A 24185-nucleotide genomic window follows, 5' to 3' on the forward strand; every position below is an offset into this window, starting at 1 on the left:
CATGATGAAACACTGGAAACCAATGAGTCACCAAATAACTAGAGAATAGTACATTGTACTGTGTCCATTCCATGGAACGTGACGTAATCATGACAGTACGAAAACAGTATGCAAGTGGAGTAATTACAACAGTCTTAAAAAACATATCCATGTTTGTAAAGATTGAGAAAAAAGCCATGCAAATATATCAAAAACTGTGATAGCAGGAAAGAAGCGTGCAGCTTATGTATGTGTGTTTGTGTGTTCCTCGGGAGTCCTGAAAGTCGCCCTACAGGAGACTCAAACATAGGGAATATGAGAAATCACAACTAAATATACCTTTATTTACAAAATGCTCATTACAAAATTTACAAATATTTACAAAATACTCTGTACGTTGGGCTGAGTGCAGTGGCTCATCCTTGTAATCCCAGAACTCTGGGAGGCCGAGGTAGGAGGATCCTTTGAGCTTAGGCGTTCAAGACCAGCCTGAGTGAGAGTGAAACTCCATCTCTACCAAAAATAGAAAGGAAAAAATTAGCCAGGCATGGGGGCAGGCATCAACAGTCACAGCTACTTAGGAAGCTGAGGTAGGAGGATCACTGGAGCCCTGGAGTTTGAGGTTGCTGTGAGCTAGGCTGAGGCCACAGCACTCCAACCTGGGCAATAGAGACTGTGTCCCCACCTCTCTGCCCTCTCAAAAATTCTCTACGTGCCACTTCTTTGTAAAATTTTGCAGTACGTTTTATATTTTGCTCAGAAATTGCATAAAGTTTTAGAAGAAATTGAGGGCTCTTAAAATCTCCTTTAAGGGTGGTGTCTGTGGCTCAAAGGAGTAGGGCGCTGGCCCCATATGCCACAGGTGACGGGTTCAAACCCAGCCCTGGCCAAAAACTGCAAAAAAGAAAAAAAATCTTCTTTAAAATATTTGATAGAATTATTAAGTCTCAGAAATAAAAATTTTTGAAGCCATTTAATGTAATTTTTTCGTTTCTTAAGTCTTTGAACACTTTCAGTGATAAGGAGCTCTCTGCCCTCTGGGATAAGTAGCTGCAGGAGAGAGAGGACTGTTTGAGACCAGGAGTTTAGGACCAGACAGCGCAATATAGGGAGACCTCATCTCTACAAACGATGCAAAAAAATTAGCTAGGTGTGGTGATGGCACCTGCAGTCCCACCTACTTGGGAGGCTGCGAGGGGAGGCTGGCTTGAGCCCAGGAGTTTGAAGTTAGTGACTTATGGTCGTGCCACTGCACTCTAGCCTGGGTGACAGAGCAAATAAGTGAGTAAATGAATAAAGTAACTGCCAGTGGCTGCCCACCCTCTGCTTGAATACTTTCAGGGATGGAAGTTCCCAAGCTGTTCTCCTCTGACTGGCCAGTTACAAAGTTCCGCCTTATTAGTCTGTAGTCCCCTTCTGGGTTCTGCTGAGAACATGCCCGCCCCTTCTTACACCATACTCAGGGCCCTCTGGATGAGGGCCAGCCTGGGAAAATACTGTTTGGTTGACATTTTGAAATTCTGGTTACTTTTTTAAATAAAGGGACCTACTTTTTCAGGTTGCACTGGGTCCCGCAAATTAAGTAGCCAGTATGAAAATAGCTTTAGGTACAATCCAACCTCCTTGTTTCTCCATTCTTTTTTCTTTTTCTTTTTCTTTTTTAGAGATGGGCTCTTGCTCTGTCGTTGCCCAGGCTGGAGTACAGTGGTGCCATCACTGCAACCTTGAGCTCCTGGGCTCACGCCAACCCCCTGCTTCTGCCTCTGGAGTAGCTGGGACTACAGTCAGGCACCAACACGCCCAGCCGATTTCTTAATTTTTTGTAAGATGGGGCTCACCGTGTTGCCCAAGCTGGTCTTGAATTCCTGGTCTCAAGCAATCTGCCAGCCTCAGCATCTCAAAGTGCTGGGGTTTTGAGTGTGAGGCACTGCACCCAGCCTTGACAAGCTTTTCATGAACCCGATTTTGAGTCTTTTGGCTGTCCTGGTTGTTTCCTATCCCTAGAATCACCACCGACTGTAGATAGGGTCATGTGGAGGACAGGGGAACTTCAGATACCTCTGTTACAAAGGCCACTAAGACTGTGTCTTAGGTTCAGCAACAGGTAACATTTAGCCCATGTCTGCCCTGTGGCAGGCACTGTGCTGAGCACCACACACGTGCTATTTAGGCCTTTCAACCATCCTCCCAGCTAAGACACTGGCGCATCCGCAGTGAGCAGGTGAGGAAATGATGGCGAGAGAGATCACCTGACTTGCAGAGAGGGGCTCAACGCACGGGACTGCGCCTCGCACTCCATGAGGCACCGCTGCTTCCCCCCCTTCCTGAGGTGCTCGCTGTCTGGGGAGGCTGGAGGCAGCGCGTTGAGCCACTGGCCCATCCCCACGGTCTCATGGGCCAACTTAGATCTCATGGGCGGCTCAGCGGGACGTTGTCTGCTGCCCACTGAGATCCTCCCTGAGGCTGTTCCCCCGGCTGTGTCCATCAGGTCCCTTTCCGAGGTCCCCCAGATTCAGCCTCCGCATTAGTTCCCAGCTGCTCTGTGACACATGGTCACTAAGCCAGGGGCCACCAAGGGCACAGTATCACATCACAGCGCATTCAGGGACAGCGTGAACAGAGGTCTGGCCGGCCTCACCTGCCCAAGTCCAGCGTCACGCACACGCCTCCTGCGGAGATGGCCTCTTCCACCTTCTGAAGGCCATCTGGTCTCCGGGGCTTGGCTGCCTCCGCTCCCAGGTCTGCTGCTTCCGTCCCGTCTCCTTCTCTACCTCTGAGCCTCTTGACCCCTCCTGTGGGAGCCCTGCGACCTCACCAACCTGCTGGACAGCCCACTGTGGTCCCCACACTACACCTGGCGGTCCGGGAGGAGCCTGGACTCAGCCTGAGAGCCGAATTCCCGCGTAGGGCCCATGTTCTCAGGCTCCAGGGACCAGGTTTGAGGCTGCTCTTCTGTCCGCAGCAGCCTCCCCACCCACCCTCACCCTCCTGTGGTCCTGCTGGGCTGCACCTGCTGCGGGCTCAGCATGGCGCCTGGGCGAGGGACACCAAGAAAAAAATAATATCCCTACCCTGAAGGACCTCACATTTTAACGGAGCTCACAGAAAAATCATAAAATGCAAGAAAACAGGGCTGTTCCTAGGGTGAAGTACGTGTTGCCCAGGAGGTGTCCAGGAGTCTGGGGAGGTCAGGGACGCGCAAAGACACCCTTACTGCTCCGACTGCTATCACACACCATCAAGGTGGTCGCGGCCAGCATGAACAAGGGTGTGTGCGTGCCAGGCCAAGTGGCGAGTGGCGCGGGTTCCTCAGTTTCCTTCTGACTCGTGATGTTCAGAGCCAATCATGGAGGGGTGAGGCAAGGGGAGAGACGTACAGTTTGGAGGACCATGCAAAAGAGTGTTAAGGAAAAAGGCACAGCGGAGAGCAGAGTTCACAGCTCCACAGCCTGCGTCCAGGCTCTGACCCTCCCCTGGGGGCTGCAAGGCCCCAGCAAGGCCCCTCTTAGTTTCTCTGAGTTCAGATTCTGTCTTTGCAAAGCTGAGCGATGCACCTTCACAGCCCATATCACCAGGGTTTGGGGAGAAACAAATGGACTGCACAAGCACAAAATATTCCATTAGTGTTTACGTTCTAAGCGATGCAAAGATTAATGAAGTGATTTGGCATAATTCCTACCAGTGGTCCCTAAATAGAGAACTTAGGTAGTTAATGTTTTGGAAAATAAGTTAATTCAGTCTGAAGGCTTGTGGGTCCATAGTCCTCCATCATCACTGCTGAAGGGTCAGTTCTTGGCAGCACTTACAAATGGGGTCACACCCTGAGGGAGGGAGGGAACACGTTGGCCACATCTGTGCCCCCCTGAACTTCAATAACTTCAGCAGTTCACACTGAAGGGCTTGTGGGTGTGGCTGGGCAGGCAGGGAGGTGTGACTGCCAACAACAGGTGAGTCCAGGTGAGCCCCAACACACACCTGGAGTCCAGCCCAGGGCTGGGGACAGAACAGGAACACAGTTGGGAAGACCCTCACACGAAGACTGCTGTCACCACTGAGACATGAGAAGCCCACAAGGGACCATAAGTAAACCGGTCTGTGAAGACCAGTGCGTGAGAGGCGACTTCTTATATTCTGACATTCCCTGAAAGGCAGACACAAAGGGTAGGAGTTACCAGGAGATAAACTTCAGCTCAATACAAAGAATATTCTGGCAATGAGGCCATTCACAACAATGTAGCTGGCCATCAGTGGAACACGTCATCCAGCTGAAGAAGACCTGTGACTCTGAGAGCTGGTTCTGCTGAAAGGACACCGTTCCTGAATAGCTCTGCACGAATCACCTCTTCGTACAGCTCAAAGGGCTGACCCCGGCTCGAACCAGCACCTCAGTGGGGGTCAGTTTTCTGGCCAGAGGTCCCTCCTTTGGAACTCCATCCCTGTCCTGAGCCACTCCCGGGGCACACCTACTAGCTCCACTGGGGGGCACTGCAGGGTCCCCATGGGTTGCGGGAGCATTCTCCTGTGGGGTATCAGCTGGAAGGCTGAGGTCTCAAGTCACCTTCCACGAACTCACTTGGGACCAGCATCTCACCAAGTGTACTGGCATTGCCCTCTCTCACCTCTTCTGGGACAGCAGCCCACCAATTTTTAGATTGAGGATCCTCTCCAGTTGCACTCTTCCCACTCCCCCATCCCCCAGCCACCTTGTATATGGATGTGAGGGATGGGGATGGTGTGAGAACTGGTTCTATTGAAATGATACCTTTTTAAAAAGCTCCTCAAAGTCAGGTGCCATGGCCTAGCACCCTAGAGGGTCACCTGAGCTCAGGAGTTGGAGACCAGCCCAACCAACAGCAAGATCCTGTGTCTACAAAAAGAAAAACAAGCCTATCTTGTAGTGGCCTGTACCTGTAGTCCCAGCTACTCAGGAGGCTGAGGCAGGAAGATGGCTTGAGCCTGGGAGTCTGAGGTTGCTGTGAGCTGTAACGCCATAACACTCTACCCAGGGTGACAGTGAGACTGTTTCAAAAAATAAAATAAAAAAGCTCCCCAGGAAAATGCCTGCCACAGAGGTGCAGTTCTCTAAGCATAGAAGGTAGGGACTTTGAAGACCTTGCTTTTAGCTGCGGGCTCTTCTCATTCGCAGAAACAGAACCGACTGCCCCTCTACCTCACACCACACTGGATTTCTTCTGCATGCCCCACAGGCAGATGCAGGGTGGGTGCATCCATGGCCCCCCTCACGGGACCACAAGTTAGATAAGACAACACACACACACACTCTGTGTGTGAAATTCTGCACATTTTAGTGGTGTCAAGTGCTCTGAAGGCAAAGCAGAGTGCTCTGGGGTGTCAGGAAGGCGTTGGAGAAATCAGTGTCAGCCAGAAGCTGCAGGTGAGAGTTAACAAAGTGCGCGGTGAGGGTGGCCCAGGCAGAAGAAATGCACCTAATACAGAAATGCACCTGAGTCCAAGGACAAAGGACAGGCCAGTCATCTGGGCATGAGATGGGCCCTGAGGGGAAGGTGGAAGACTGGCTGGGACCTCCTGGGGCCTCTGAGGGGGAAGAAGCCATCAATGGGTTCTTAACAGAGTGGTGCAGCTGAACAGTGTGGAGGGATGAAGGAGTGGAGGGGCAAAGTGCATGAGCGTGCGGTGGACTTTTTTTTTTTTTTTTGAGATAAAGTCTCACTCTGTCCCCCTCAGTAGAGTGCTGTAGCATCACAGTTCACAGCAACCTCCAACTCTTGGGCTTAAGCCATTCTCTTGCCTCAGCCTCCCAAGAGGCTGGGAATACAGGTGCTGGCCACAACGCCCGGCTATTTTTTGTGGCAGTTTGGCCAGGGCTGGTTTCGAACCCGCCACCCTCCCTCTGTATATGGGGCCAATGCCCTACCCGCTGAGCCACAGGCACCGCCCAAGGTGTGGTGGATTTTAAAATGCTTTACACCTGCTGAGTGCAGTCCTGTTTCACAGCCTTGCCTTCTAATCCACAGCCATTTCTTCTGGACTCAATGCAGCTCTACCCAGCTGTGTGACTCAGGGACCCTCCTCAGGTTCTTCAGCTGTGAATGTGGAGAGGTCTTCTGCTCTGGAGGGCTTGACAAGGATGGAGTGGGTGCTTTGGTACACAGGTGCTCAGCAAATATTGACCTGTCTAAAGCAGATAATCCTGTCAATTACAAATATTTAAAAGAAAAAAGGCCAGCCTTTTCTAGCTATTTGATCCAATTACTTAAACAAAAATTTACATACACAAATTATGCAAGGCTTTGCCTAAAATGCACACATAAAATAGCAAATTTGAGATTAGAATATTTGAGACCTGATTATGTGTCAGGTTGCTTTGGTTTTTACAGGAAGAGTGACAACAAAATACATGGAGATTTGTGTCCAGATAAACACTATACATTACACCACAGCAGACTTAAAAATCCATCATACCCTCCCCACAAAAATGAGTGTCTATATTCCCAAGGACATTATTTTCTGGATATCTAGTCCTTATCAATATGAACTTGAGAATTTCTGCCTTCCCAGGTGATCTAAACTTCTGTATTGAACATTTTGCTGTATTATCTAGAAAGGGGTCAGCAAACATATAGCACTGCTCCCATCTGATGCCCACAGCAGATATTGCTAATTGATCACAGGTAGAGCTGTACAGGGGGTTACTTCAGTCCTTCCTGCAGAGCCCAGATGTGGCCTCAGAAGTCTCCTCAGCAAAGTGCTGTAGGCAGCCACACCCAACTGACTCTGAACTATTCAAAGTCTGAAGATACGCACTGCTTCAAAGTAAAAAAAAAAAAAATCAAGCAAGGGAAGTCTAAATCGTTCTTTTGGAACTTCATTTACAAAGACAGTAGCAAAAAATGAAAATTTTTCTACAGACTAAATCAGAACAGTACTCATTTTTTACCATTATGCATCTCATATCATCACATAAAATGATAGTAAGAATTCAAATGCATAAAGCAAGATATAATCAGCTTAATTTTCTCCATTTCAATTATGTGAATTCTGTTTTAACATATTTTATATTAGAGGTCTGTTCTGCTACCCAAAATCCTTTCAGCCAATTCAAAGACCCAGCTCAGAATGGTCCAGGCACACATCTTGTACCCAGTGTCTCTCCAGTGGGAACTCTTACAATCATCAAGTCTTAGATATGGAAGAAAAGTACAAAGTGGACTTCTGGAGTCTCCCTGAACTAACTTGCTTGCAGTTAATGAAAAATTCTTGTGGTGGAAGATGAACTCGGCTAGTAATGGGGAGAACCGTGAAGGGAGCAAACTGTGTAAATGTGAATGTATGGTTTTAAGAAAGCAATTTTTAGGGGCAAAAATTCTCTACATGAAGGAAAAAAATTATCTACGTGAACCACAAAAGTGTGTGTTTTTTTGAGATACACGTGCTCCAGCTCCCACACTTGAGTGCAGTGGTGCAATCATAGCTCACTGTAGCCTAGAACTCAAGTGATCCTCCTGTCTCACTCAGCTTCCCTAACTTTTTTTGCTGTTGCAGAAACAGGGATCTTGCTATGTTGCTCAGTCTGGTCCCCAAATCCTTGCCTTATGTGACCCTCCTGCCTCCCCTCCCAAAGTGCTGGGATTATAGGAGTGTACCGCCACACTCAGCCGTAACAAGCTTGCTGTCTCATAAAGCTGGAAGAAAGGAATCCAAAACAGACCAATCTGTGGCACATTTACAACTGGCCAGTTATCCAGAGAAACTAAAAGTGTGCGAGAACAGCACAGCATAGCACCTGAAATTCCTGAGGCAGGACCAGGAGCCGGCTGCATGCTCCCTGCGTGGGGTGACCAGGGAGGACACGCGTGGGCTCTGGTGGGAGTGGTCCAATGTTCCAGCAACAAAAATCTGATTCCAAAGCATGACACTAAGGGAGAGCTTTGGGATGAAGCAGACACAGCCCACAGATGTGCTTTTCACCACCAGGTAACAGACACAGGATCCCTCAGGGAAGGTTACTGCTGTGTATTTCCAGGGTTTGTAGTTCTATTCTTGTTTTCAAATTTTAACATACAATAAAAAGGAAAAATACTCTTGGCAAAGAGCAAGCTATAGAATTTTTCTTTAATGAAGAACACTGGTGTTGCAAGACTAATTAGAATTTTAAAACTCTGATTTACTTAAAAATAATGCTATTGTTTTAGTATTTTTAACATATTACACTCATATTTTGAGAAATATCCTGCCACATTTTTTTGGTTGCCAAATAGTCTCCTATACTGTACTAGTATTTCATCTTTACTATAATTCCAAAGAAGTGGGCAGATGAGGCAGCCAGAGCGTGGAGGGACAGCAAGTGACCCGCTTTCGTCTGCAAAGGCGTCAGTCTCCAGCAAGAGATGCCACATAGGCCAGCTCCTCGACAGGCCTTTTCTCATTTTGTTTTTAATTCCCTCATTGCTATTATATTTAGCTTTTTTTAATATTTCACACAAGTTTAAACCTACAGTATGTCAGAAACCTTGCAGTTAAGTCTAAGATCTTCAGAGTAGACATTTTTTTTTTTTTTGAGACAGAACCTCAAGCTGTCGCCCTGGGTAGAGTGCCGTGGTATCACAGCTCACAGCAACCTCCAACTCCTGGGTTCAAGCGATTCTCCTGCCTCCACCTCCCAAGTAGCTGGGACTACAGGTGCCTGCCACAATGCCTGGCTATTTTCTGGTTGCAGCCATCATTGCTATCTGGTGGGCCCAGGCTGGATTCAAACTCGTCAGCTCAGGTGTGTGTGGCTAGTGCCTTAGTCCCTTGAGCCACAGGTGCCGAGCCAGATTAGACAACTTTACATGTTTGGGTTTAAGACAGTCTCACTCTGTTGCCCTGGGTAGAGTGACATGTCGTCACAGCTCACAGAAACCTCAAACTCCAGGGTTGAGCGGCCTCTTGCCTCAACCTCCTACATAGCTGGAACTACAGGTACCCACCACAATGCCCAGCTAATTTTTCTGTTTTTTGTAAAGATGCGTCTTGCTCCTGCTCAGGTTTGTCTCAAACTCATGAGCTCAGGCGATCCACCCGCCCCAGCCTCCCAAAGTGCTGGGATCACAGGCAGGAGCCAGGTGCCTGGTTAGCAATTACATTTTAATAATCGCTCACTTTTTTTTTATTGTTGGGGATTCATTGAGGGTACAATAAACCAGATTACACTGATTGCATTTGTTAGGCAAAGTCCCTCTTGCAATTGTGTCTTGCCCCCAAAGGTGTGGCACACACCAAGGCTCCATCCCCTTCCTCCCTCCCTCTCTCTGCTCTTCCAATAATCGCTCACTTTTAACAGCAGTTGTCCTCCAACTCAGAACTGTGTAAGGAAGGGGGCAGAAAAATGAACTAAATGCTCTGTTGCCTGCAACAGGGTTATTATCCTGAAATTTTATAGGGTTAAGTAAACTTACCACATTAGATGTCCAGTCTGTATGTTAAGTGCATTCCCGCTGTGTGCTGTCAGCTTCCTCCTCCAGAATCACTCACCAACTCCCCATCTCACCCTTCTCTAGCCCCTGCCAACCATGATTCCTTTTCCAGTTCTACGAATTTAACTTCTCCAGGAATGCCACTCGAGGGCAATCACACAGCGTTCCTCCTTTTGCGTCCGGCTTATTTCATTTAGCAAAAGTCTCTTCAAGGTCCACCGGGTTGGGGCGTGCGTTGGTTTCCTTCCGAGGCTGAGTGACATTCCAGTGTCTGCACAGGCCACATCTCACTGGTCCACTCTTCAATCAGTGGACACCGGAGTTGCCTTTACCTTTTGGCTATTGTGCAAAATGCTCTATAGATACGGGACGCCTTCCGAGTCCCTGCTGTCACGTGACTGAGTACAGGTGTTAAACACTGCCAGAGACCTGGTGCCTGCGTTCACTTCCTCCCCCCATTCTCACACACCTCAACTGAAGAATGTAACAAACACACCAAACACTGTAAGGCCGACTTCTCACACTGCTGCTCACTCACCCTGCTGGGACCCCCTCCATCTAAGTACTGCCTGAAGAGGCCAGAGTCCCCGGCCTGGGCCAGTGTCCAAGCTCCAGCTGCTGCTGGGCCTCCCATTCCTGTTTGCAGGAGACGGGCCGTGCAACCCCACCTGTCACCCGGGATGATTCCACACCAGATGGACACTCAGCCCTGCAGCACCTGTGGGCTTGGCTCCAGATCCTCAGGTCAAGGTTGGGTAAGGATGAAACTCAGTGAATTTATATAAAACTAATGGGGAGGGTGGTGCCTGTGGCTCAAAGGAGTAGGGCACTGGCCCATATACTGGAGGTGACAGGTTCAAACCCAGCCCCAGCCAAACCCCCCACCCCCACAAAAACAAACAAAATAAACTAATGGGGAAAAAAGATCAGAGGATTGGTGAAAGCCTCAGCAGGCCAGGGACGGCGGCACGTTATTCCTTTCCACCTGTGAGAACACTAAAGCACAGGAGTGTTTCAAGTAACTTTGGGATTTGCCAAACCCCGAACCTTTCTTCATTCTTCCAGGGTTTCTGTCAGAAATTCTGTTTAAGAAAGAATACTCCAAGGGATTTCAGAAGCAGCAGTAAAATACACTCTAGGGCAGAGCCATCCCTCTAACGAATCAGAAAGAGCTCAGAGAAGTTCTGAGCACACAGGTGTACTGGGTGGTAACGTGCTCCACGTGTCTAGGGAACAAGTTTAGGGCCAGGCAGGTGCAGCCCCAGGATTACCAGGAGGAATGTCCCTCTGTGGGTGGAGAGGAGCAACTACCAGCTAAAGGGACGCTGCGACCAGGGCTGGTTGAGGACCCACCCAGTGCAGAATGAGACTGAGCCCCCATCCTGCCCCAGTCTAAGACACTACGAAGTCCCTATGTATTAAAAGGTGACACACGTGCCTCCTCTCCCTGTCCTGTCTCCCCAGGCTACACACAGGACCCGACTGCAGCAGCTCTCTCTGCACTGAGCTTCCACGCCAGCCAGCCACTCACAGACACTCATGTCCCCTGACATGAGCCTGGAAGAGGGAACATGCCTGTTTAGGCTGGGAGGCTAAGATACATGTCACGTGGAATTACCTGGGCCTTGCAGTGGACTGTGATCTAACGCATAGTAAAATCATTCACTTTCTTGAGACAAGAGTCTTCCTCTGCTGCCCAGGCTAGAGTCCCATGGCGTCACAACTTGCCACAGCCTCCAACTCTGCAGCTCAGGCAACACTCCTGCCCCAGTCTCCTGAGTAGCCAGGACTATAGGGCACTCACCATCATGCCCAGCTACTTTTTCTATTTTTAGTAGAGATGGGGTCTCACTACATTGTCCAGGCTGGTCTTGAATTCCTGACCTCAAGCAATCCTCCTACCTTGGCCTCCCAAAGTGCTAGGGGTATAGGCTGAGCCACAGTGCCTAGCCCACTTTGATTCTTGTTTGATGTTGTTGCATGCGTATAGAAGTCCAGAGGGAAGGAAGATGCCCAGCAGAGAGGAAGCAGGAAATTCTAGGTTCCCTAAGAACTCCACCTTCCACCCCCAGCACTGCAGAGTTAAGACAGAGGCTGAAGATTCATGTTCTGCAGAATTTCCTAGGCTTTCCCCTGGTGTGGTATTTGTACCTTCATATCCCTGCAACTGATTCACGTCAGCTGTCACTGCAGAGTGGTCCCTATTTACTCAGTAGAAATAACTTACATTTTCTTTTCATGTAAAGGTGACAACAGCAGAAATTACATGAGCACTCAACAAGTATTTTTTGAATTAGGTTAGATTCTAAGTACCCTGAAACACAGCAAGTCGCTGTTCACTCCTTAAATGCAAAGATTCACTTTTATTCACAGTAACATCAACACTGTTCAACATCTTCTGTTCAGGTGAATTTAATTTTGAACCTGTAATGCAGTGTTTTTCAACCTTTTTTTATCTCATATTACATTTAAGCTTATGAACTTCCATGGCACCCTTAAATCACGTTGATCAAAAAAGAGTTGAAAGAAAGAATATTCTTACTGTGCTTTGAACTTGTTTCAAAAATAATTTAATTAATGATCTTTAAACATTTTTTTGTGGTACACCTGAGATCCTCTTAGGTACAACAGCATGCACAGGATGCTGGTTGAAAACCACCGTTGTAGGGACAAGTACCAAGCAGCTGTCATCAAGCTGCCTTTCACATTTGCTGAAACACTACAAACTTCTCTGGATACCACTCCAGAAATACTAATTGGTATTTAATACTTACCTAATATTAGCCTTCTAAAGATCCCAAGATCTAAATACGCATTCATTTGCTGAGCACTGCCACACAATGACCCCAGTGTGCTATCCCCAAGTTCCAAGAGAAGGCAAAAGACAGGCTGAGTAACATTCCCCACGCCCCAGGGTGGGCCCAGCACGGGCACAGGGAGGAGGCCCCCGGGAAGGAGCCCTCAGTCCCGGCCTGGGCTCACAGTCCCCCTCCGGCTCTGTGCGTGCTGTCTTCAGAGTCCAGGCCCCCCACTCTTCCATCCTTCCCCCCCACCACCCCCGTGCACTGTGTTGGGGGTCATGAGGAGGACCCCCACCCCCATCCGGCCCCCCCCCACTCTCCCCCTCTGTGCACTGTCTTGGGGTCATGAGGATGCCCACTCACCCCCCACTCTCCCCCTCTGCGCACTGTCTTGTGGTCACGAGGACCCCCACTCACCCCCTCTGCGCAGTGTCTTAGGGTCATGAGGAGGACCTCCACTCACCCCCCCACTCTCCCCCTCTGTGCACTGTCTTGGGGTCATGAGGAGGAGGCCCACTCACTCCCTCGACCCCCATCTGGGGCCCTCTGCTCACTGTATTTGGGGTCATGAGGAGGAGCCCCCCACCCCCATCAGGGTTTCCCCCACTCTCCCCCTCTGCACAGTGTCTTAGGGTCATGAGGAGGACCCCCACTTACCCCCCACCCCCATCCAGGCCCCCCCACTCTCCCCCTCTGCGCACTGTCTTTGGGGTCATGAGGACGACCCCCATTCACTCTCCCCCACCCCCATCTGGGTCCCCGGCTCTCTCTCCCCCTCCGTGCTCCGCGCGCTCTGTCTTCGGGGCGCCGGGGCCCTCCGTGGAGCGAGGCGGCCGCCATCCTTCAGTTATCACAGTACTGTACCTTCAGAGCGGACAGCATCAGCACTGTGATAACTGAGCCAGGGCGGCCTGTCGGTCACCACGCCGGGCAGCAGCGGCCTTCCTGCTGGCTGCCCGTGAAGATGGAGAGATCCCCTTCTGGTCAGAGGCGTCAAGTGGCAGAAGACAAGGGAGGATCAGAGCCCAACGAGTGGTGAGGCTGAAACATTAAAAGGCGCAGCTGGGTTATTATCAGAAGGCAGAGGACGCACAGCTCGCACACCTGTGAGGACGGACAACCGCGCCCGGCCCCCGGCTCCGACGCCCGTGCAGCAGCTCCCTGCCCGGCTCCTCGGCATCCCTTACGCGAGGATGCGCCGCTGTGCCCCCACCTCAGGACACGCTGCAACTGCTCTGCTCCTCATCTAGGTGCTCAGGAAACCAAGCTGAACAAGACGCGGCTCCTGTCCACACAGCGCTCATGACCCAACCCAGCAGTAATGCTGCTCAGCACTCAGAACGTCCTGTGTATTCTCCTCAGCTGCTTTTCACAAGAATCCTGAAGGCTGGCAATGAATTACTCATTTTTTATTTAAAAAGGGTTCTGGAACCAGGTTAGATATTATTACCTCGTTTTACAGGTAGGGGAGGAGGAAAGGCCCAAGGGGTAGGTCAGGTGCGTTACCTGAGACCACACTGCTAAGGCACGGGAACCAGCCCAGAACCCCCCCAGCATCGTCATTCTTACCCCCCTCAGACCGTCCAGCTCCATCAACTGCATATTCAGTTTACAAAATTTATACAAACTGAAGGATTTCTGAAAACATCTCTTTGCTTATGATTTTTTTTTCTTTTCTCAGTAATTCATATCATGAAGCAGAAACTAGTGGGGTTTTATGCTATAAGAGGAAATGTACATTAACAAAACTTGACTTTCATGCATCTTGCTGAGTGCTGAGAATGAGCTCAAATTGGTGACACTGATGTTTCTCACAACAGTTAATGTCAATTCCACAGTTATGCTGGTACACGACTCATCAGCCACCTCTGAAAAGGCTTTTAACAATTAACACATACCCATCACTTGCTTTGAAATCACATGTACCTTATAGTCACCTCGAGGATGATTCTTTACTTTTAATAAAAAGTACAAAAAAAGTCTGAACTTGGAATTGAGGCATTGGAATATCAACTTATTAACACCATGATTCACTTGGGTTTTTTCCATGTCGGTCATTAAGGTCTCAGGTTATTTCAGTTTGAGTGGAACTTGACAGATATTTGAAAAATAACTTTTCCATCAGGCATTTGTTCAATTTCAAACACTCATCGCATGTAGATTAAATATTAACAACATACTTCAGGTAAGTCAGGTAGGTGAATCAGTTCTATCAGCAGAAGCCAGAAAAGAGTAAGGTGAGTCTAGCTCAATTATTAACTTTATGTACTATGAAAATGACCTGGGCGGTGCCTGTGGCTCAAAGGGGTAGAGCACCGGTCCCATATGCTGAAGGTGGCGGGTTCAAACCTAGCCCCGGCCAAAAAAAAAAAAAAAAGAAAATGACCTTATCTTCAGACAAGTAATACTCAGTGAAGTAATCCACCTACACACAAATTAAAAATATTCTCTAAAGCACAAAAACATCTAGAAGGGGCTGCAGCCAGCGGATGTAATGCTGAGTGGGGACACCAGGGGGCAAAGAAGACCAAAAACACAGTTGGTCCCGTGACACTGGTTCCTGGAAATAGTGGCACATTTTCACCCAAATTATAAACATCTGTCATGTGAACAAAGACACTGTTGAGAATTTTAAAATAGATTTTAGATACCACCTAACACTTCTGACCACACATTCTGTCAGCTTTTGGCAGACACTCAGTCCAAACAACTGCATTCTGGCGTACGATGTGTGGGGACAATCCATCGCCCCAAAGCACCCAGCAGTCATCAGCCTGGTCCCTACCCGTGTGAGAGTCAGATCAGCCCCGTCCCCACCAGCCTGGAAGTCGCATCAGTCCTGACCCCACCCACACCAGCTGTGTCCTTGCAGCTGAACAGCATGAGCACACAAAGATGAGCCAAGTGTCTGCTGTGTGCTACAAAGGTGAAATGCACTCTCTTAGCCATCACTAAAACCCACACAACTAAACATTTTTGGTACATTAAGTAAAGGATATTTCCTTTTTAAATATTTCTTTCATTTTTTTCTATCTAAATTAGAAAAAAGCCAAGCAACCATAATAATTAAAAGCAAATTATCATGATTCCGAACAGTTATTTTAATTAACATTCTCTCAGATTAATCCTAAAGCACCTTTAAGGAAGAAAAATCTGTTTTCATAACAGTATTTTATAAATAAAACCAGGTCAAAAACCTAAATTTTGTTTCTTCTTGGAAATGACTCTGCTGATAAATGTTCATTTTAAAAAACTGAATATTGGCTCGGCACCTGTGGCTCAAGTGGCTAAGGCACTAGCCACATACATCTGAGCTAGTGGGTTTGAATCCAGCCCCAGCCTGCCAAACAATGACGGCTGCAACCAAAAAAAGCCAGGCATTGTGGCTGGCACTTGTAGTCCCAGCTACGTGGGAGGCAGAGGCAAGAGAATCACTTGAGCCCAGGAGTTGGAGGTTGCTGTGAGCTGTGATGCCAGGGCACTCTACCCAGGGTGACAGCTTGAGGCACTGTCTTAAAAAAAGAAAAAAAAATTGAATCTATCAGAAATATTTTTTTCAATATATTTTCCATCTAAGAATTGAATTGTTTAAATTTATTATTTTTTTTATTTTTTTAGAGACAGGGTCTCACTTTTTTGCCCTCAGTAGAGTGCGTGGTGTTATAGCTCACAGCAACCTCCAATTCCTGGGCTTAGGCGATTCTCTTGCCTCAGCCTCCCAAGTAGCTAGGACCAGAGGCGTCTGCCAATGCCCGGCTATTTTTTTGTTGCAGTTTGGCGGGGGCCAGGTCCGGTGCCCTCCTCACTAAGCCACAGATGCCACCCTAAATTTATTTTTTGAGATAGTCTCATTATGTTGCCCGGGGTAGAGTGCTGTAGCGTCACAGCTCACAGTAACCTCAAACTCTTGCGCTTAAGAGGTTCTCTTGCCCTTAAGTGATTCTCTTGCCTCAGCCTCCCAAGTAGCTGGGACTACAGGTGCCTGCCACAACACTTGGCTATTTTTTTTTTTTTTTTTTTTTGTAGTTATTGTTGTTTGGCAGGCCCTAGCTGGGTGTGAACCCGTCAGCCTGGGTGTATGTGGCCAGTACCCTAGCCACCGAGGTACAGGTGCCAAGCCAGAGTTGTTTTAAATGTAAAAATCAGTAACTACAGGTTCTCATGCCACAGTGAGAAATTTACTGCACAATGAGGGGAGGTTGGCACTGCTCCCCAGAAGCCAAAATGATTTCAAACTAGTTGTTCTGGCATTAAAAATGATATAACTAGGAACCATTTTTTCAGAATGCATACATCAACTATTAATGTATAATTATCTAGAAAATCAGGTACTTACAGAAAACTAGTGTATCAAAGAAGTTGCTTTTAAATAATGTGGGGTACAGGCCAGGCGTAGTGCTCTCACCAGTAACACCAGCGCTCTGGGAGGCGGAGGCAGGAGGATTCCTTGAGCCCAGATTTCCAAGACCAGTCTGAGCAAAAGCAAGACCCTGTATGTACTAAAAATAGAACAACTAGATGGGCGTGTGACATGGACCTGTAGTACCAGTTACTCGGAAGGCTGAGACAGGAGGATAGCTTGAGCCCAGGAGTTTGAGGTTGCTGTGAGCTGTGATGATGCCACTGCACTCTGCTCAGGGTGACAGAGCAAAACTGTGTCTCAACAAATAAATAAATAATTAAATGTTGTGGAGTACAATGTATACTCAAAAAGCATGTTATGTTCTTATCTATAAACTGAAAATATGATTTTTAAGTTTTAATTTAAAAATCTGATTATATATAAATAATTGGAGGTACCATGAAAATGTTGCTGGAAATGCAAAATATTTCAAAGTACCTTTAAACAATAGTTTATTTAAATCCACTGGTCTTTTAAATGAAGTGATTTTTTCCCCCAACTTGAAAATCATACTCCAACTTGTGATGTTATAAATGTGTAAAGAGAAGGTACTCAACTGTCAACTACTGCTCTATAGAAGTACACAGAAGTACACTCGCATTTTATAGCAGTTTTGTTGAATTTTTTTAGAAACCAACTTGTGCCAAAGATTTGTGGGAAACCTGGTGTTAAGGGGGCTATGGATTATCTTCTTTTATGGAGAAAGAAATTGGCTAAAAAAGCCAGGAAAAGCTAAGAACCACTGTCCTGTGCAAAATCGGCCTGACTCTCAAAAAGAAGCACCAACCGGGTGATCCCAGAGGCAGTGTCGTCACTGCACCTGCTTCGAGCACTGACATAACCAGAGTGGGTCATGTAGAGCAGAAGGCACACAGACAGGAACCCAGAGAGAGGGGTGAGCTTCCTCCCTGGCACTGACCAGGTTTTAGTCCAAAAAGCATGCAGGAAACTAAACATTTAGAAATGAGTGGTGCACCCAACATACTCTATTCCACGGGCCTTTCTCCTTCACATGTGAACCGGGCACACATATTTTTAATCCAACTGACTACTCCAGTTAATACACTTTCTGATTTTGCTCCAGATCACATTCTCCCCCCAACCCAAATTTAGATTTTATAGTTTGCGAGTAAGTCACCTTTATATACTAGCTAACTTCAAAATGATCAATCCTGACTGACCATCTCTAGCAACCCTCCTGGTCCCTGGCTGATCCGTGACCTCCTCACTACCGCAGCACCACAATTTAAAAGTGCTGGGGCTTGGACTTCCAATTCCCTTCATGGACGGCTGAAGGAGCCAGCACTGAAGGTCTGCACTGCCCTCCAGTTCCACAGCCTTGGGCTGTTCCAGAAACACAGTTACACTCCAGTTTGCTATGGCATCTGCCACTCCTGAAGTTTCTATTCCTACCCATGTACAGTGAGTACACTGTACCCACACACGTGTGGCTGTGGCCCGGCAGCTAGCTAGCATAGGGCTGCGAGAGGCACTTCTCTTGGACTGCTTACATCTGATTTCCTTGGGTCAACAGGACATGCTTCCTAAAGTCAGAAATTTTTATTCATGTCCCTCCACAAACCTTTATTTCCACAAAATGCAAGCTCCACAGCTGTTCAATTGATGAACCTCTTCATTTCTTGAGAAGTCTCTAAACAAGTGATCAACAAGTGTACACGTATCTTTCCAGTTTCTGCCTGCCAGGTCTCAGGCAGGAGTGTCCCTCATCCACAAGAAGTACTAAGTGGCTCCTAAATCCTGCCAGAGTCATTTCTGAATCTCATTAGACAAAACCCAAAGACAGCACCATCTCTAGTCATGTCAGCAGTGTACTGTTTTTGAGGAAAAGAATTAGCAACCTTGTGAGTCCAACTGCCACTGGTAAAGCCCTTATGTGTGGGGCAGAAAGCAGAAGAAGGAAAGCAAAGAAGAAAATAAATGGAGGGGAGTGAGAGGTGAGGGGAATCACTAAAATGCCGCCAGCTGTCACAAGTGTTACTGTGTTTTCTCATTTATTTTGCTACACTCAAAAATCTGTTACAAAAGCAACACCAGCCAGGTGTGTTGGTACCCCAATTTTCCATCTCCTAGTCCCTCTAGAACCCTGGACTTTTGTATTCTTCTTCCCCAGTAGGAAATGGCAACTCCTGCATAGAAATATAAGTAGTCACTACAAAATTTCAAACACTATCATGGTAATACAATAATACTCTGGGGTCCCTAAGTCTTCACATGGAATGCAGCAGCGGCAAGTACATGGCTGATAAACACAGACTACTAGTATTTTACAGAGTCCCCACTTTTGAAATTAATCTGTGGACAAAAATCAGTAATTGAGTCCTGAGCTATCCAAAAGTACAATGCAAGCTATACATGTAATTTAAAATTCGCCAGTAGCCATGCTTAAAAACAAACAGATGAAATTAACTTTAACAATGTATTTTTTATTTAACTCAACATATCCAAAATATTATCATTTGAACAGGTAATGAATATAGAATTATTAATGAGCTTTTTTGGCACTAAGTCTTTGAAATCTGCAGAAAATCTTACACTTGGATCACATCTCAATTCAAACCTTAAATGTTCATCGGAAATGATCTGTATTGAGATCTCAAAAACCTTGCAGTTCAAAATGTAGATGTATATGCCCTAGCATGTTTCCAAACATCCCTAAGTCTTCCAATAAGTGAACCAAGTATTGTTTTTAAACATTAAAAAGGAAAAACCCAGCTCTTTACCCTAGCCATATTTCAGGTGGCTGATAGCCACACATGGCTCGTGGCTACCCTGATTATCACAGGTATAGAAGTCTGTCTCTCACCTGGATCCTCATAAGCCTGAACCAGAAGATGTCACCTCACTCACCTGCAAGTTCTTTTCCAGCAACCCCCAAGCGCCCAGATTATGCCATGCATTTTTCTGCCCTATTTCTAACCTTAAATTGTCACTACTTCAGTGATGATTTATAGCAGCCCTTCTCAAGACTAAGTAACTCTTTTAACTCAGAATGATACACCTTGATTCAGGGCCAGAAAGAGACATTTGAGATGGGAGAGGAAGTTAATATCCAAGGTAAAGGAGAGGAAGTTAATATCCAAGGTAAAGGTGGAAAACCCTGACACCGTTACTTCTTTGTCCAGGATATTAGTCACCCTGCAAAAATTACAATCACTGTTTACAATGAGCCTCTCAACTTTCAGTCCAGCAGCTGTCACTGCACGCTGACTCTGCCTCCCGCAAATGTTCCCTCCAGTCTCTCCCAACAAGCTTTGGCCTCTTACCTCCACTTGGCAGAGAACATCCCAAGAGCCCCTTCGTAATCCACTCTGAGAGGTTCTCATTACTGTTGACATACCAAAACATACCAGCAACTCAGACAGTGAATCCCCAGCCATCCTATTCATCATTCATTGGTCTAGGTACCCAAGTCTGTCATGGGAAGCTCTTCTGAAATTCACCACAAGAACCGCCCCAGCCTTCCCAGAAGGAACCAGTCACAAAGTCACCAGTTTCCCTCCCTTCTCACTCAAGTTCAGTGTCCTTCCTACAGCTCATTTTAATGTTTATCTTTTAAAGGAGCCGGATTCCTAAGGTAGTTCTATTTTGAGCCTTCTTCCTGTTCCGAAGCTAAAGTTGGAAGGGCTTAGGTGGTGATGTCATGGAAGAGAGCCTGCCGGCTCTGACAGAGGGTCTTTGGCAACTCCGAGGATGCTTGGAGGGGAGAATGAAGTGCCACTTCTGACCTCTTTCCTCCTTCCCTTCACAGCACTAGCTAGCTACTCCCTAGCTAGTAAGGAAACAGGTTCAAATAAGCATGCAAACATATTTACGTATTTTACATGCTAACCGTCTCCTAAGTGAGAAGCCTGGGAAGGAGAAAAACACCTCACTCTAGAAAAAGGGGTGATGATTTTTCTCCACCCCTCTCCCCAAATATCTATCACAGGACGGGGGACAAGGAGGGTCGGAGGGACAGCTGGTAAGACAGCTGGTCAAATGTCTAGGTGGCTTGAAGAGGGCATGGGGCAGGAGACAACCCTGGATCCCTGCTAGGAAGCTTGAAGAGGGGCACGGGCAGGAGGTGGCCCTGGGTCCCTGCTAGGAAGCTTGAAGGGAGGCACGGGGCAGGAGGAGGGCCTGGGTCCCTTTTTCCCAGTGTTTTCTCCTCCTTTCTGGAACGGTCAGACTGGGGCTGGGTGTGCCGTCCGTTTGGGAGGCGAGTTTGGCTCTGGAAAACCAAGAGGGGCCAGGGTGGGGCCTGGGGAAGGGAAGCCAGATAAAAACCAGGCTGCTCAGGCCTGGTTCTGGGCTGAGATTAAGGGAAGAATAAAAGGGGCTGTGAGAGGAAAGCAGCTTCGATTACAAGACCAGGTGGAGAGCCCACTGGGCCGAAGGCAGTCACCTCTCTTCCCTTCGACCTCTGCCCAGCAGTTATGTGCGGGCCAATGGGGGTGGGGGCAAGGGTGGGGGTGGGGCAGGTCCAGAAGGAGGGAAAATCCCAACACTTCTGCAGACCTCGACTTGCAAGGCGGCGGGGGGTGGCGTGCCGATGCAGTCAGCAGGTGAAAGCAGCACTTTTTTGGCCCAATCTGGGATGGGGGAGGGGCCTTAGTTAGGACCCCTGGGCAGGGGATTCCCTGGTTTCCCAGCTCACCTCTCTTTCCAAGCAGCAGTAAGCACAGGTGTGGCCTCTCTCCAGGACACAGCGGCTGGCGTGCGGATAGCCGAGCAAGAGGTGGCACCGCGAGGGAAGGACTCCTCACCCCGGGAGGACACAAGAAGCCCTGAGGGCGGTCACGTCCAGGAGCTGCGGGTCTCGGCCAAGTCCCTTCCCGCTTCCTGAAAACCGACCTGGCCCAGAATAAATTCCAGCAACGCTCCCCCTCCTCAATAACATTTCTAATAAAAGATACAGCCTCTCATGCCTAACAACAACAACAAAAAAAACCGCGCGCCTAGTTGACAGAAATAAACAGGTGAGCGGGACAGAAGCGGGAACAGACTGGGCACCGAGAGCTCCGAGGGGATTCTTCCTCCGCCCTCTCCCCGCACCCCTCCCCTCCGGCCCGGGAGACCCTGCGTGGCGGGTGCGAGCGAAGAATGCCCCTCGGACGGACCTTCTTCGCACGCCTCGCGCCCTTTCTCCTTCCTACCCTGCTCCGGCGCCCCAGCCCCGGCCCCGCAAAGAGCTCTCCGCACCCCGGGCCACCGCCGCCTGGGGGACTCCGCTCCCTCCTCCTCCGCTGCCGCCGCCTCCACGCAGACTCCTCCCGCCGGATCCTTCATGTAAACAACATCCAGTCTCTATTTACAGTCGCCGCCGGACAGCGGGGACCCGCGCCAGCCCGGGGACGAGGGCGGGGGTGGGGAAAGCTAGTGCGCAACACTCACACACGCACCGCCCCCCGCGCCACTGCCCCCAGGGCCGGAGTGGGGCGCCCGGGCTCCCCGCGCCTTCAGCCAAACCGCTCCGGCCCCGACACGCCAGCGAGCGCCCCACCAAACTGCGGAAATGCCCACGGGCGACGCCGCCCTCCCCATCCCGCAGGGAAAAAAAACACATTCTAACAACAACAAACCCAGCCAGGCGACACCCAGGCAGTCCGCCCCAAGCGCAAGGCCCGGGGCCCGCGCTGAGCCGCCGCCCCCGCGCCCCGCTGCCTACCCTAGCCGGCGACCTGAGCGCGGCCCCCGGGGCAGCAGAGGCGGGCGCCCAGCGCCGGGCAGCGACGCGCCCTCGGCCCCCGCCCCGGCCCCGCCCCCGACGGCTGCGTGAGCGCGTGCGCGCGCGCCGGGCCAGCCTCGGCGGGACGGCTCCGGGTGCCCGCACGGCTCCCCGCGACCCCGGCCGGCTCCGGCGCGCCGCGGGACGGGGCGGCGAGCGCAGCGACCAGAGCCCCACGGCGGGGTCGGGCGCGCGCGGACTCCCCGCACCAGCCGCCGCCCCAAACCCACCTGCGCCCCCGGGGGTCCCGAGCCCCCCTTCCTTTGTTCCTCCCGCTATTTGCATGAGGATTATCTAATGACGCAGCGAGGCTCGCCACAACGTGACCGTCGCCATTTTTCTGTTTTTATTCTATCTCTGCCATGTGATAGGAGGGGGGAGGTTTGGGAAAGGGAGAGAGACGGATTAAAAAAAAAAAAAAACTTCCGGGTCTCATGACCGGGAAGAGAGAAAAACAAAAGGGAGACGCGACGCCGCTGCGGGGGTGGGGGCGCGTGCGGGAGGGGCGCCCGGCGCTGACAGCGGGTCCTCCCGGGCCGGACTGCACCGCGCCCTCCGCGGCCTGGCAGCCCGGAGGCCCCCGCCCCGAGGCGGCAGTTCTGGGATCTGCTCCGCGGAGGCGCGTTGGTACAGCGGGGGCAGAAGAGTTTTAGGGCTCCCTGTTCCGAAGTTTTGAGCGCTTTGCTTCGCCGCCGCTGCGGGTGGCCACCGCGTGCGACACACCGGGCGATGAGCCCAGGTCCTTCCCGGTCCTGCGCTGGCTCTTCGGGGCGGGGACACACCTTGGCGTGACGTCCAGTTGGGGTTTGTTTTCTGAGGACCGACCGTTCATCGCGAGTGATTTATTTAGGACGAACGTCTGAAGAAGTGGAGATCCCGGGTGAGGGAGGATGGTTTTCCGAACAGTTGCATAGCCCCGGGCGGGGGCAGATTCGTGCCACACAGACCTTATTTACAATCAGAAGGCGTGATAGACGTGCTGTTCTTTTCCAAGTTCACGGTTGCTGAAAGAAAACCAAATTGAGGAACTCGGCCACGTTTTACAGGGAGACACGGAATTTTGTAATTTTGTTTACTACTGTATTTCCTTAAGGCGCTTTCACTTTTGTTTCTCGCTCTGTTTCTTAATTGGGAGCAGAGGTGGACGTCACAGCAGAGCAGAGCTTCGAGGCCCGGAGGAGTGGTGGCTGCCCGGGTCTCAGGTGCGCTGGAGGCCGGTCGGCAGCGCCCCGCTCACCTGACGCTCCTGCTGGGGCCCAGGGCGGCGCGCGGGGCAGCGCTCGGTGTGCGGCCGAATCCTGTCCTGGAACTTGAAGGAGGAGAACACTCGCGAAGTCCGTCCCTTCTTTCTCCTGATTGGACCCGATAGATGTGTCTTCATTCAGATTTGGCTTCACCTTTCCGGGGAGAGTTTCTCAGGGCGCGTGACTACATGATTGTTGGGAAGTGTTTCCATGAAGCCTCACAGGAGTGGCCACTCTCCGCTTTCCCAGCCACTGTGTTATCTTCGTATTTATTTCATGGTGACTGTCACACCTGGACTACAGACCCTGACTGTATCTCCCCACTAGAGTGTAGCTGTCCTGTGGGTGAGCACAGGGGGGCCTTTTCCATGAAATTCGTGGCATGTTCAGGGTGAAGGCCGAACACTAGAGGTGCTTTTTGATTCTCACACCTTTGCAGACCGTTTTCGGCATGCGTCTTCAGTTAGAGAGCCAGGCAAAACGTATTTTGCTTTCTCATTTTTTTAGCCAACTGCTTTTTTTTTCTCTCTTCATTTTACCATGTTTGGTTCCTCTTCTTTAAATTCTAATTCACATAAATAAACTACTTATACC

At 49.4% G+C, this 24185-nt stretch overlaps 1 protein-coding gene across 11 annotated transcripts; it reads right to left on the reverse strand.

The window, feature by feature from the left end:
- Positions 1–314: 314 nt before the first annotated feature.
- LOC128585388 (collagen alpha-2(V) chain-like) lies at positions 315–24185 on the reverse strand. Of its 11 annotated transcripts, none has more exons than XM_053590433.1 (5): positions 22202–24185; positions 21822–21902; positions 21277–21473; positions 3955–6136; positions 315–3800 (listed from the first exon to the last, which is right to left on the reverse strand). In XM_053590433.1, exons 1-4 carry the CDS (start codon positions 22630–22632, stop codon positions 5991–5993), a joined length of 855 nt encoding a protein of 284 aa, XP_053446408.1. In that variant the 5' UTR covers positions 22633–24185; the 3' UTR covers positions 315–3800; positions 3955–5990. The 11 variants fall into 11 exon arrangements, 5 of the variants coding, with proteins under 5 accessions (XP_053446408.1, XP_053446406.1, XP_053446405.1 ...); XM_053590431.1 differs by lacking the exons at positions 315–3800; positions 3955–6136 and adding exons at positions 12928–14498; positions 14604–18766 and having other exon boundaries at positions 19904–21473; XM_053590430.1 differs by lacking the exons at positions 315–3800; positions 3955–6136 and adding exons at positions 12928–14498; positions 14604–19775 and having other exon boundaries at positions 19904–21473.

Source organism: Nycticebus coucang, chromosome 5 (genome assembly GCF_027406575.1).
Source record: "Nycticebus coucang isolate mNycCou1 chromosome 5, mNycCou1.pri, whole genome shotgun sequence".
NCBI classification, from domain to species: Eukaryota; Metazoa; Chordata; class Mammalia; order Primates; family Lorisidae; genus Nycticebus; species Nycticebus coucang.

Bases quoted from the DNA above. Each gene is read 5' to 3' on its own strand.
- LOC128585388 (XM_053590431.1), bottom strand. From the start codon at position 22,632: ATGCAAATAGCGGGAGGAACAAAGGAAGGGGGGCTCGGGACCCCCGGG. The intron at 21,903-22,201 runs GTTTGTTGTTGT...GTTTACATGAAG, and splicing joins CCTGGGTGTCGCCTGGCTGG to GATCCGGCGGGAGGAGTCTG. The intron at 21,474-21,821 runs GTGCGGAGAGCT...ATTCTGGGCCAG, and splicing joins CCAGGCGGCGGTGGCCCGGG to GTCGGTTTTCAGGAAGCGGG.